This window comes from Odontesthes bonariensis, chromosome 18, assembly GCF_027942865.1.
Source record: "Odontesthes bonariensis isolate fOdoBon6 chromosome 18, fOdoBon6.hap1, whole genome shotgun sequence".
NCBI classification, from domain to species: Eukaryota; Metazoa; Chordata; class Actinopteri; order Atheriniformes; family Atherinopsidae; genus Odontesthes; species Odontesthes bonariensis.
Genome location: NC_134523.1, coordinates 11,660,677 through 11,673,126, shown reverse-complemented (window position 1 = coordinate 11,673,126; position 12,450 = coordinate 11,660,677). Strand labels below are relative to the sequence as shown.

Genomic DNA, 12,450 nt, shown 5'->3' with positions numbered 1-12,450 from the left:
ACAAACATTTCTCAATTCTGGACAGACTGTACAGGTCCCAGTTCCCACAGCGGCCTGTTTAAGTTTCAAGTGTTCTCCTGTTAAGTGAAACCAAACACTGAAATGAAAGAGATCATTTAAAACGAAAAAAAAAACCTTTTCTGTTTGTGTTTTTACGCTGGTGCTGATTTTTAAGAGAAAAAATGCCAACAATAATAACTTTTCAAAGCTTTAGATAAATACAAGTCAATTCAATATGCTTTATACAAGGCATTAGAAAACTGGGAAAGTTAAAACATGTTAAAAAAAACCCAACAATGTCCAATCTGACAAACAGCCCACTAACCAAACTCAAAACAAACCAAAGATAAGATTAATCCAATCAGAGGCACAAAAAGATAAATTGTCCATTTTAAGAAAAAGAAAATAAAACAAAAGTGAGTGAATTTATTCTCTTTATTGAATCTGAGAGACATATTTAAAGTGATGACATACAACTGTGTTACACGAAGGAAGGGGGGGTGGGGGGGGGTGTTCTGTTGTCACATGGCGGTCATTTTCTGTCTCTTTTATCTGACCCGACATACGTGAGGCTCTCTGTACCGACCGGCCGCACAGCTCGTGGTCCGCGGCAGAAATGCGCCGAGGCTGTTCGGTGTGCTGTTTCCCGCTCTGAAACACCGCGGACACGAACAGGCAGAGCAGCTCCGGACCCCCCGCTGGTGTTGGGGGTTGTGGGGGGCTATAACCAGAGGCGCAGCTTGTCAACAGGCAAGGCAGGCAACTGCTTGGAGCCCCGAGCCACTAGGGGGCCCCCGAGAGCTGAGGTGCCAAGGTCTCCGCGGATCCTTAAAAAGTATTAAAAAGTCTTAAATAAAAAATACGTTTTTTAAGGTCTTAAAATGTCTTAAATTTCGCCGATTTTCGAAGAGTGGCATTAAATTTCATCTGGGCGGAATGAAAGAAAGATATGTCTGGAGAGACGTTCAAACTTTTGTGTGTGCGCCAGTACTTCCGGTGAAAACTTCCGGTGATTTGACAGCTAGCGCGTCAGGTTAGTAACCTGACTCAGGTCATCTGGCTGCGTTCACCAACTACACGCAGGGGCGTTCCCTTTCCTCAACAAAGGTTAACTTATAGCCGAGAAGAAAGATGATAATATAACGTAGCTAAAAAGACTAGCTTTCTTCAGTAGCCTAATGCTTACCGATTTAGCAAGCCTAGCAGCCTAATTGCTAATGCTAAACGCAGTAACGTTACCAACCATACCCGACGTCAAGGAGTTAGCTGAGCAGGAGCAAGATTATGGGGCTGGCAGAGTTAACTTCATAATGGGTGAGTGCAGGTTTCATTCACTTGTTTTCATTCTTTCACAGGATTGATTCACTTCGTTGGTTTATCCGATTGCTGGCCGCCGAGCCATTATGTGTCTGGGTTTGTGTAGGTTACTGATCATGGTTGTTAGCAGTTGATAGTCAGGTTGTGTGACGTGTGGGTGAGTGTGTATTTTTTCTATGGGTACGTGCCATTGACTGTATGAGCGGTCTGTGCTCGTTTTTTATTTAGATTGGAGATACTTTATTAATCCCGAAGGAAATTAAATTTTGTTGTGTGGTTTATGCAATGCAAAGTCACTGTCCATAGTCTGTGCTTCACGTGAGTTGTCCAAAGTTCTGGTTTAAGTTAACTTGAGTAGTAAAATCGTTTTGCTAGTTGTAAAAGCACAGTAGACATAACTCGAAAATTAGGTTCAATTATGGATTTATTTTGCTCAGAGCCTCAAACAAACAGACAGACAAATGGCAGCGAAAACACGCTCCTTCGCAGAGACAATTGGGCATGATTGTCCTGTAGTGTGTGGTGTTCCCTTGTGCGTTCGAATCTTATGCGATCATGTTGACACACTGAAGCACACATTTCACACTGGACTTTTTTTCAACACCGAACAGCCTAGAGTGTAGTTTTAATATATATTTTTGCCGTGGTAATGGTCTTAATTTTTATTCTTAGAGGTCTTAAAAAGGTCTTAAGTCATTAAATTTGTTGATTAAAAAATGTGCAGATACCCTGGGTGCATTCAATCAGAAATTTTCTAGTTACTTTATAAACTGTCTCAAACAGTGGCGAACGTTCGTGGTGAACATGTTTTCTTTGAACAGTTAAATTTAAATGATTTAGTCAAAGATTATCTCGTTAACATGCCATTCTATAATTCCATAATTGCATTGTTGACTTTGTCAAACTCACATAGAGTTCCACTGTAGGCTATGTTCGCGGAGAACTAGCCCCTCAGAGTGTTTGCGATTGTTGGCAACGTTTACCGGAAATTCAAGGCTAGTGGAAAATAAAAACCATACTTATGAAATCGATATCATGAACAGCTTTACTTGTCACAAAGAATCTTTAAATGAACACAATTATTTTTGGATGGCCAGCTACACCCGGTAGATAAATAGCAACAGGCGAATATCAAGTGCCAACGTAGACAACGTAGTCTTTTTTAGTTATTTATTTATTCTTTACATGTATATTTTAAAAATAACAATGTTTCTCATGTTTGGAACATGTTTGGAATAAAAAGAGGTTTTATTTCAAACACTTTTCGTTGGTGTCAGATGTTTTGGTGACGAACACTGGTCGGTAGGGCCCCCTAGGATTTTTTTGCTTGGGGCCCCCACAGACTCTAGAATCGCCACTGGCTATAACACAGTTAATTATTGTCGCCCGTTTCAGCCTCACTCTCTTAGAGCCCCCCACCCTCCCCACGATTCTTTTGTGATCCTCTCTGACGCCTCGTGGGGGCTGCTGGCTGCTATTCGGTCGCGCGCACTGCCGCACGCGGATCCACAGATCCCGTGCAGCTCCTCCTCGAGGGGTCGCGGTGACTGAGAGCCCCCACCCCCCGGCTCCTCCTGCGCTCGCCCCGGCACCGATTGTTGACAAAAGACGCTGAGAGACGGAGCGAAAGGAGGCCAGAGCCCGGTACTGGTGAGCAGATCTGTGCGCTAACTTGACTTCTTTCCATTAACAGCTCGAGGAAAGGAGGACCTGGATGGCGGGGGGGTTGTTGGCGGGGAACGAGCACTGTTCCGCTCCTAGAAATCCGTGAATCACAACGGGCTGCTTTGTGTCCGTAGCGGATTGCGTGCAGCCGAACGTTAGCCGTAGTACCACTGCGGGGTCGCTCCCCTCCTCCCCACCACCCCCGTGTGATCCGGTATCATATGATGTTCATTTCTGTCTGTAGCCAGGGGCAGATTATGACAGCTTTCCGTCTCTCTTTGTGTCTTTGTGTGTCCCCTCTTCGGAAGGTGTGGCCGAGGTGATTCGGCGTTGGTCGGACCTCGCAGCAGGCCGGTGTGAAGTGGACCCCCACCACCACCGCTACCTCCTCCTCCTCCTCTTCCTCCTCTTCCTCTTCTCCTCTTCTCCTCTCTTGTTCCTGAAAGCAGGAATTAACCAACAAAATCAGAGGCCGAGATGGGTCAACCGCTCTGAGGGGAAGCATCCGGACCAGCGTTGCTGGAGGAGGCGGCGGCCTTTCGCAGGTCTATTCATCCGGGAATGGTGTGAGCTGAGACGGCTTGGCAGTCTGGATCTGACCGGGGACCCATCATTTCCCCGGAGCCTCCGCGGCTCCAAGCCGCGTCCTGAGCCCTCCAAAATGGGGAAGTGCGACGGCAGATGCACGCTGCTGGTGATCTGTTCACTTCAGTTGGTAAGTATGCATGTTGTTGTCCCTCTACACACTCGCCACGAAGATATAATTAGAGCAGCGTGCCACAGAGACTCGCATTGTAATCAGACATTTTTTTGTCCAGCCTGTCTGTACAGTCACTGGGATAAAAAGAAGAAGCTTTGAGCCGCAGCTGCTGGGGCAATGTGTAACATGAAAGGCGAGGCTGTGAGTCTCTGAAGGAGTGGGAACTGGGTTGGGGGGCGCTTTGGTGTCAGGGTGGTCTGTATGTGTTTGTAAAAAAGAGGGGTGATTGCCCTTTTCAGGAAAAAAACATGTGAATATTAAGCACAAGGGGTACAAGGAGGCCCTGTTCAACATCTGGTCTCTATCCTGAAGTTAAACTGAGCCCTTCCTTGTGTTCTCAAATAGCTTGAGATGTAATAAGTGTGTAATAAGAGTGTGTGTTCCTGGCGTGTGTGTGTGTGATGCAGACAGGGACAGTAGCAGGGTGAGGGCTCGCTGTCGAGACTATTGTTCGCAGAGCTAATGAGTTGTTGTGCAGCAGGGGGATTTGTCCCATAGATTCTCATTAGTTTTGTGGAGCTTTTTTTTGGGGGGGGTGCTTCTCTTTTACAGTCACTGGACTAGCTGGTGCTCCAGGCAGTTACCATGGAAACAACTGCGGCAGACCTGTGTATGTGTGTCCCTGTCACTGTGTGTGTGCGTGTGAGTCCTTGATTAAGTGCGAGTGTTTGTTTTTGGTCGCCCCTTACGTATGTTTAATCTCTTTTCTAATGTGATTTTGTGCGTTTTTACCCCCCCCCCTCTTCACTTTGTCTCCAGGTGGCAGCCCTCCAGAGGCAGGTGTTTGATTTTCTGGGCTACCAGTGGGCTCCTATCCTGGCCAACTTCCTGCACATAATGGCCGTCATCCTGGGCATGTTCGGCACCGTGCAGTTTCGCTTCAGATACCTCATCTTTGTGAGTGCTGCTTACTCACCGTCTTCTGCTGACATCAGAACCAGCTTTACTTAAAGTTACTAATATGCCAACACTGATCCCTCTGTCTTCCCGGCAGTATGCAGTATGGCTGGTCCTTTGGGTGGGATGGAACTCCTTCATTATTTGTTTCTACCTGGAGGTGGGAAACCTGTCCCAGGTAAGGGTTGGTATGGATGTGACACCAATAACAACATCTTTGTTCCCATCATGGGCGTCAGTTTGATTTCAGAAGTGCTGGGGACAATTACCATAAACCTGAGTAATGTTTGAAAAGTGCTGGGTACAAGCTAGGCCCATTACTTCCGAATTGAGGTTTCATGATAAATAATAGGCATTGCATTAGATGATGCGTATTGACGCGATATTGTCCCCATGTTAAAAGTTAAAAGCCATCTGCGCGGTCTTGTTTAGGCCGTCGGAAACATCCTGGGTTGGGACAAACTTAAGCGTAGGCCCTATTCGTATTTCAAAATCCACATTTTAGTACAAGACACGATTTCGGTTATTGCACAGCCCTTGACACACCAACAAATCTCAGACAAACCTCGACCAAGCAAGAGCGCATCAGGAGACGTAGCCTGGCTACAAACAGCCCTTGCCCTGACAAAGTTTTCAAACATTGCCAGGCTATGAAACGGGCAAGAGTGAACGAGCAGCAACCCCTCTGTGAAATAAGTTTTCATTCGTTGTCTATCTCGCCTGATATGCATCATAAACACTGACGAATCTTCACCTGCAACAGTCTGTTACACTGTAACAGACTGCAGACCGCAAGCGCAGTGTGTGGGAGCAGAGCGGATTCAACATAGTTGCTATTCAGCAATGGGGGCTGATCGCAAGCGCATTCATACAAGGAGAGTGAAAGCAGAGCGGATCAAATAGTCTTTGGTTAGGAGAATGCCATGATACAAAATTATAGTTTTTAGCAAAAGCGGCGTTTGCACTTTCTCTACTTTTTTAAAGTGGTGGGGACAAATCTGCTCGTCAGACAAAGTGCCGGGGACGCGTCCCCACAGTCCCCGGCGGAAATGACGCGCCTGGTTCCCATTAAAAACCCTTTTTTTTTTTTGGTCCAGCTTGCCAGTTCTTTCGACAATCGGTTAAGCGTTTTAAGTCCCTCGTTCTGCACTTTTATGGCTTGTCTTTTACCTAATGTCATGTTTAGTTGTAAGTCCCTGTCACAGACGGCTTACATTATCTAAGAGTGAACTCTTTTCCCCGTCATTTAGTCCTATTTCAACTAATTCAACAAGTTTCAACAAGTTTTCCTTCAGTCCGATCCCCTACATTTTCCCCAGCTAACAGCTGTTGAGGACATGCTCTTATATGTCATGTATCACCTCACACATTCTGGAAGTTCCAACCTCGATAATCCAAAGATTGGAGCCACTTCGGCAGCCTGAAAATGACACCGTATTTTGTAACATTAGAGATATATATATATAATATACTGACTTGTGAAAATTGGCGTTTCTTGGTGTGTTTTCAGGACCGGGACTTTCTCATGACTTTCAACACGTCCCTCCATCGTTCGTGGTGGATGGAGCACGGTCCTGGTTGCTTGGTAACACCAGTGCTGGACTCTCGCATGGCCCCAGATGACCACCATGTCATCACTGTGTCTGGGTGTCTTCTGGACTACCAGTACATCGAGGTGTTGAGCTCGGCCATCCAGATCCTTCTGGCTGTACGTATCTAACGCGCACACTCACAAACGGCAACTTCAACATTATTTTGGCTGACATTTACCAGTTTCTGTGAAACGTTGGGACAGTCACTCCTACGTCAGCAGTGACTCAGCTTTATATAACACCACTCTCCATATTCCTGACCATCACTTTTCTTCTCTGACAGCTCTTTGGCTTTGTGTACGCCTGCTACGTAAGCAAAGTCTTCCAGGATGACGAGGACAGCTGTGAGTGCTTTTGTCTTCTCCTAAAAGCTTGCTGATGGTCTTCCATCGCCTCGTTCAGTTGATTAGGTTTACTTGTCCCGCTCTCGAGAGGGTTTTTGTGTTAGAGATCCATGGCTTTGTGTGTGAGTGATGTTATCGCATTGTTTTCTCTTGCATGAGTCATGCTTAGTGATATCAGTGCAGAGGATTCCCTCTGGGTGATCTGAGCGATCCATCTGTGGAGAGTATTATGTGTGCTGGAATATTCCCACCATGAAAGTGTCCGTCTGTCTGCTGGCAAGTGCCAGACGTCTGTCGGGTCTGCCATCTGTGATTCTGAAGTGTTCCCCTTGTGATGTTCCTCCCAACAGTGTTTTACTTTCCCTCAGTGGAAGAAATGAAGTAGGGTTTTACATCACAGGCTTGATTTCCGCTTAGAGGAAGCAGGCTATTATATTAATAACTTAGTGGTGATGATGGAGCAGCCCTGGTGCTTGTTTATGATGCTTTTACAGCAAAACCCAATTAATATGGAGTTGTTAGGACCTATTCTGGTATTGACACTGATTATTTGAAGCCACTTGTTTTCTGATATAAATACAGCTCTCTTCCTAAAAAAGAGTACCAGATGTAAATATAAACAAAATGGAACGATTTGGAAACCGTAAAAGCAGAAACTGTGAAGTGCTGAATATAAGACAGAATTTGGCCGGGGAAGTTGTACGATGGCAAAAAGCATGCGGTGGAACATCTGGAAACTGCTTAGGCTCATTTTTAAAAGGCTAGTAACACAATTGTGTGTAAAAAAAAAAAAACAACAAATTGGCCTCAGAGTGTTTTTCATAAGTAACAAGATGTGTGGACAATATTTGTGGATGTAACATTACAAAGAAATGTGTGATTTAATCATTTTCTGTGAATAATATCGTGACAGAATTGTGAGAATCTCTGCACAGGACAAGATTGAAAAACAAAACAATAATGAATAGCTGTGATTGTCGGGCCTTCTGGCACCTCTGTATTAAAACCAGACATGTTTCTGTTGTGTAAACTCAGCAGCGCTTCTGGAAATCATCAGAGACGAACACGGTTCATCGCTGCATCCACGAACGCCAACCCCCCCCCCAATCTGAATAAGTTACAGAATGCTCCTGCCTTTTCAGGCCCCGATCTAATTTAAGATGGACTGAACCTAAGGAAAGAAATGTCCTGTGGTCCGACAAATCAAATTCAAAACAAAAATAAATGATTTTCGGGAGGTCATGGACATCGTGTCCGCACGGCTTCAGTTGAGAAACGAGCCTCCGGGGGAGCATTAGTGCACATGGCATGTACACAGGTCTTGAACCAGTATATGCTGCCATTCATTCATCTTTTTTGAGAAGGGGCCTTGCTTCTGTCAGCAAGACCGCATTCTGTGCATGTTAAAGGAGCATGGCTCCCTAAATGAAGTCAAATCTTAAAATGGCATGTTTGCAAAGAGAAAGTATGAACATTTCTTGCGACTTATTGGCTGAGGTAACGCCACATAATATCTTTCCCGCAATAAACTAATAATAGAAAATCTTTTTGCCACCCGGTATGAGTTTGAGGCAACACGCATTTTTGTGAAATAAGTCAAACTATAGTGGTTTCTACCATGTTCTGGTTTAAACTTAATACAACGCAATACAATAGAATAACGACAAAGATGAAAATGAGAGCGACACAGCAGAAAGGGAAGTAGTGAGAGGATCTACTGATGTTTAATCTTTGGATATTCTGATATCCAGAATTATATATTAAAATATTCCCACAGTAGGTTTGCAGAGGTTTTAAGTGTGCTGAATGCGCTGGATGATGCGTTCTGATGGCGTCTGTTTATAGATGATCTGTTTATTGGAAAATAGAATGACGTCATTCTTTTTCTTCCTCACCCTTTTTGAAGTTGATTTCATCGGTGGGTTTGACTCGTACGGCTACCAGCCTCCGCAGAAGTCCTCTCATCTACAGCTGCAGCCTCTATACACGTGAGTCACCAAAATAATGTTTGCCTAACTTCTTCTGCTTGAATTGCTTTTTTTTTTTTTAGACTTAAGAGTTTCTCTTTTGAGGGGCACCCCGGCGGTTTTGTTGGACCTTCACATGAAGTTTGTGGACTCTTTCGAAAAACCTTTAGTCAAAATTCAAGTAGAAGTAGCCCTCCAAGGCTTTATTTATTTATTTACTGGTTTATTTTTTGGTGTTTCATCAGGTGAGCTCCCCTCTGAGCAGTTAACCTGAGAACTGTTTTTGCCAACTGAGTAGATGTGGTTTAGTGATACCTTGTTGTTCCTTGTGTGACATCTACATGTATATATTATTTTGTGTTTCGTGTGTTGTTGTGTTTATTACTGCTGACCTGAAATTCTTGAACCTATGTTGCCCAGAATACAGCTTAACAGCATATTGGGTGCTGTTTTTAAACTCCAGCCCCCCCATATCATAACCCAGCATTTCTTTTTTTAATATTCAAATGAGTCACTTTGCTGAAGAAAGCTCCCTCCAGGGTGACATCAGATACCACAGAACTGTTTTCACAGGCTGAGTGGCAACCTTACAGTAAATTCCCCTGCACGCGTAACGTCGATGGAGTCATGTAATTGTATCGTTGTGTTTTACTGTAACATTTGTGTCTGGCTGTGAAAAAACCCTCTGACCTCATCCTCTCTTTCCTCGCAGGGCTGGTTAAGCGTTGGTAGCGCCCCCTTGAGGCCAAACCCGAGGGTGTCACAGTGGATGGAAAGCAGCGGCAGGTCGTCGTGATTACACTCACTCTCTGTGTCACAGTTTACCAGAGGAATGGACTTTTAACCCCACCCAGAGGGAGAGATGTGCGTGTGTGTGTATGTTTGTTCTGTTTGTGTCTGAGGAAGAAAGCCCTGAATAGAATGCACAGAGCTCAGGGATGAACCAGCATGTGATGTGATGCGATGAAGGAGTGAAGCGATACAGACCGCAAGAGCTGGAAGACTTCAGTCAAATCACGTAAGAAACAATTCACCAAACTGCCAGCTCTCAACACTCCCTCTAGTGTTTGTGTGTGTGGTTGTGTAAGTCCACAGGACAAGCTGGTGCTTTGTGGTTGCACCCTGGACTCTTTACCATTTGGTGCCCCTGTGAATTTTTTGAGGGGGTGCTCCTGTGTGTGTGTGTGTGTTTTTGCGGGGGGTGGGTGGGGTCACATAATAAGAAGAGGCACAGCTCGTACCTGTTGTCGTTTTAGAATGTGGTGATGTCAAACTAGAGCAGTTTTACAATTTCCTGTTCCCAAAGCCATCTTTAGTTAAAACTTGTTTACATGGGAGCCCGGGCCTGCTGCGGGAGCAAACCTGAGCTGGTGGAGTAAAAGTGGCGAACTCCTTAGAAGATAAGGCTGGCATTATGTGATAGGTTTATTGATGTAAAAAAAAAATATTTAATCCAGTGAAAAGGCCATTGAAGTGTTAGTATCTCTTGCAATAATTTTCCACGTTCCCAGCTATTCTTTGGCATGCGGACCAAGTCCATTTATTCTGCTTTATTTTTAAAATGACGTACAACAGCTGGTCAACGCAGCAAAGGTCACTCCGATAGTAGTGAACTGTTCATTTGTCGGTACTATTTTAAGACGAGAAATACGGTGTCCTAATGCCTGGTCTAATAAGTATTAACATTAGCGCAGATTCGAGCATGGGATTGATGCAAAATTGATAAGGACACTCCACTTAGTAGAGCCTCCGCCGGGCTAAGTTCTCATGAGTTTCACCAAAAGTTGAATGTTTTGGTTCTTTTGGGGGAAAATACATGTAAGCTGTATAATATACAGGTAAAAGCTATGATGGACAGGCCGTTATCAGTTCACTGTCTGCATATGGTATGATTACAGTGAAAGAAGAACAGGATATCATCTGTCCTTTCCTTTAAGATTGTTTCACTTCAAGAAATCACGACCGGTACCGGGTCATTTTGTTTCTAGGCAAATAAGTTCTTCCCGTTGGGCACATGTTGATTAGATATGTGGATGGCTTTGGGATCAGGCATTAGTGTGTCTATGGGGGGAGGGATCAGTGGGGTTACTGTGCATGTAAATAACCAGCCAATGATTGTTTTGTTGGTTCCATTTAGAAAAGGGGTCGCAATGTTGGGGCGGGTGGGACCACAGGACAGGGTTACACGTTAGAGTCTTTGCTTCGTACCTGTTTCTCTTGTTCTCTCTTTTTGCGTATCCTCACACTGGCTCACATCTTTCTTTTTTTTTTTTCCTTTAAAGCCTATTTGCAGATATTATCCTTGGTTATTATCTCACTGACTACAGAGAGCGAGGGGTTTACTTGCAGAAAGGTGTATCATACTGTATGTGATGTTTTGAGCAGTTTTTGTCGCTACAAGTGGAAACAGGAAGAGCGAATAGGGGAGACAAGTATGAGGTGCAGACCCTGATGGGTGTAAGGTGAAGTTTGAAATAATAAAAGTACACTTTCTACATTAAATGTGACTTCTGTCTTCATCTAAGGTCTCACTGGGAGTATCTAATTTTTTGGCCGAACTGTGATTCTTTATCTTCCATTGTTGTTATTAAGTTGATCATCTGCAGATAAGATTTGATTGTAAAAATAAAGTCGCAAAATAATTATTATATGGAATAAAACGTAACTCTGGGAGGCTTGTTGTGCCTAACGCTTTCCATAAAAAGCGGCCATGCACCAAAGTTTACTGTCAAAGTATTACGTAAACTGTAGTCTTTTTTTAAGAATGGTACTAGCATATTTTTTGGGCCAAAGGAAAAGTGAACTGGCTGAACAAAAGCACATTAAATTTTTGGATTCCAGCTTTCTAAAGATACGGCTTAAAACAAAGAGTTGGATAAGACCAAGAAGAAGCTTTTTGTCGATATTAATGTCCACTGGATTCAAAAATTAATCCCAACATCTAATACTAGATCAGTTCAAGATAAAAAAATTTAAATATTTCACCTCAGGACTGGAGACAACTGATTCAGCTGCAAAATGTTGCAGTGCACTTCCACTTTATTTCCCACGCAAAACAACATTTTCCAAGACTGATATTTTTAGTACCTTTACCATTAAACTCTTCTGACAAATGAGTATTGGAGCAAGATACAGGTGAAGCTGTGAACTGTTTTTACGATCTGTAAAATGCTGTCTCTTTGGTGGAAGTCTCTCTTCCTGCTGTATCAGTTGACCAGTTTAAAACCGAAACAAACCTTTTTTCTTGGAAAAATATATTTTACTGTGATATTACAGATTAGTCAGTTTATCATGAGGTTTTTTCGAATCAGAAAGTGTCCAGTAGATCAAAATGTTGTCAAGCAATTAGTGACTGTATACAACTATAATCTAACTACACATTTGTTAGATTATAGTCTATAATCCAACTACACATTTGTACAAATGTAATTGGGACTGTTTATATTTACTTTTTTTAATGATCTCCAATTACATTCCACCCGTTGTTACCCAACTCAGCTTATATATAAATATATAGAATAGCTAGATAGCTTTAATGGCTGTTTAATTCGGCCATAAAAGTGCATGAGCCAATCCTAAAAAATGTCCATAAATATTACTCTAGGGGCAACCATCATCCTCCGTATACGCACTACGTCACCCACACACACCGATTCAGGACAGTCTTCACCACGGTCTGCAGCCTCGAGGTCGCCACTGGAACATTCCCAAAAGGCGGCTGGCTGGGGTATTTTTATTCCGTGGGTCGCACACACCCCCTTTTCACACCGTCCGCTTACATTCCGGAGATGTAACGGAGCGTCCAGCAGCCGCACACTTGGCCGTGTGGTGCAGCACGTTGCCATGGCTGCAAGCACCCGTTACCGTAGAGACCCCAGTGCTTTGTGTATAATCCGCCCCGACGCAGG

The 12,450-nt window shown here is 43.9% G+C and overlaps 1 protein-coding gene across 2 annotated transcripts; it reads left to right on the top strand.

Moving 5' to 3' along the window:
* Positions 1–2,671: 2,671 nt before the first annotated feature.
* Positions 2,672–11,044, top strand: nkain1 (sodium/potassium transporting ATPase interacting 1). 2 transcript variants are annotated; one of them, XM_075449880.1, is made up of 8 exons: positions 2,672–2,961; positions 3,291–3,697; positions 4,502–4,639; positions 4,737–4,817; positions 6,150–6,347; positions 6,515–6,575; positions 8,482–8,563; positions 9,255–11,044. In XM_075449880.1, the coding sequence occupies exons 2-8, from the start codon at positions 3,644–3,646 to the stop codon at positions 9,262–9,264; spliced, it is 624 nt and encodes a 207-aa protein (XP_075305995.1). In that variant the 5' UTR covers positions 2,672–2,961; positions 3,291–3,643; the 3' UTR covers positions 9,265–11,044. The 2 variants fall into 2 exon arrangements, with proteins under 2 accessions (XP_075305995.1, XP_075305994.1); XM_075449879.1 differs by having other exon boundaries at positions 2,672–2,967.
* The last annotated feature ends 1,406 nt before the right edge of the window (positions 11,045–12,450 follow it).

Bases quoted from the DNA above. Each gene is read 5' to 3' on its own strand.
- nkain1 (XM_075449880.1), top strand. From the start codon at position 3,644: ATGGGGAAGTGCGACGGCAGATGCACGCTGCTGGTGATCTGTTCACTT. The intron at 3,698-4,501 runs GTAAGTATGCAT...CTTTGTCTCCAG, and splicing joins TGATCTGTTCACTTCAGTTG to GTGGCAGCCCTCCAGAGGCA. The intron at 4,818-6,149 runs GTAAGGGTTGGT...GTGTGTTTTCAG, and splicing joins AGGTGGGAAACCTGTCCCAG to GACCGGGACTTTCTCATGAC.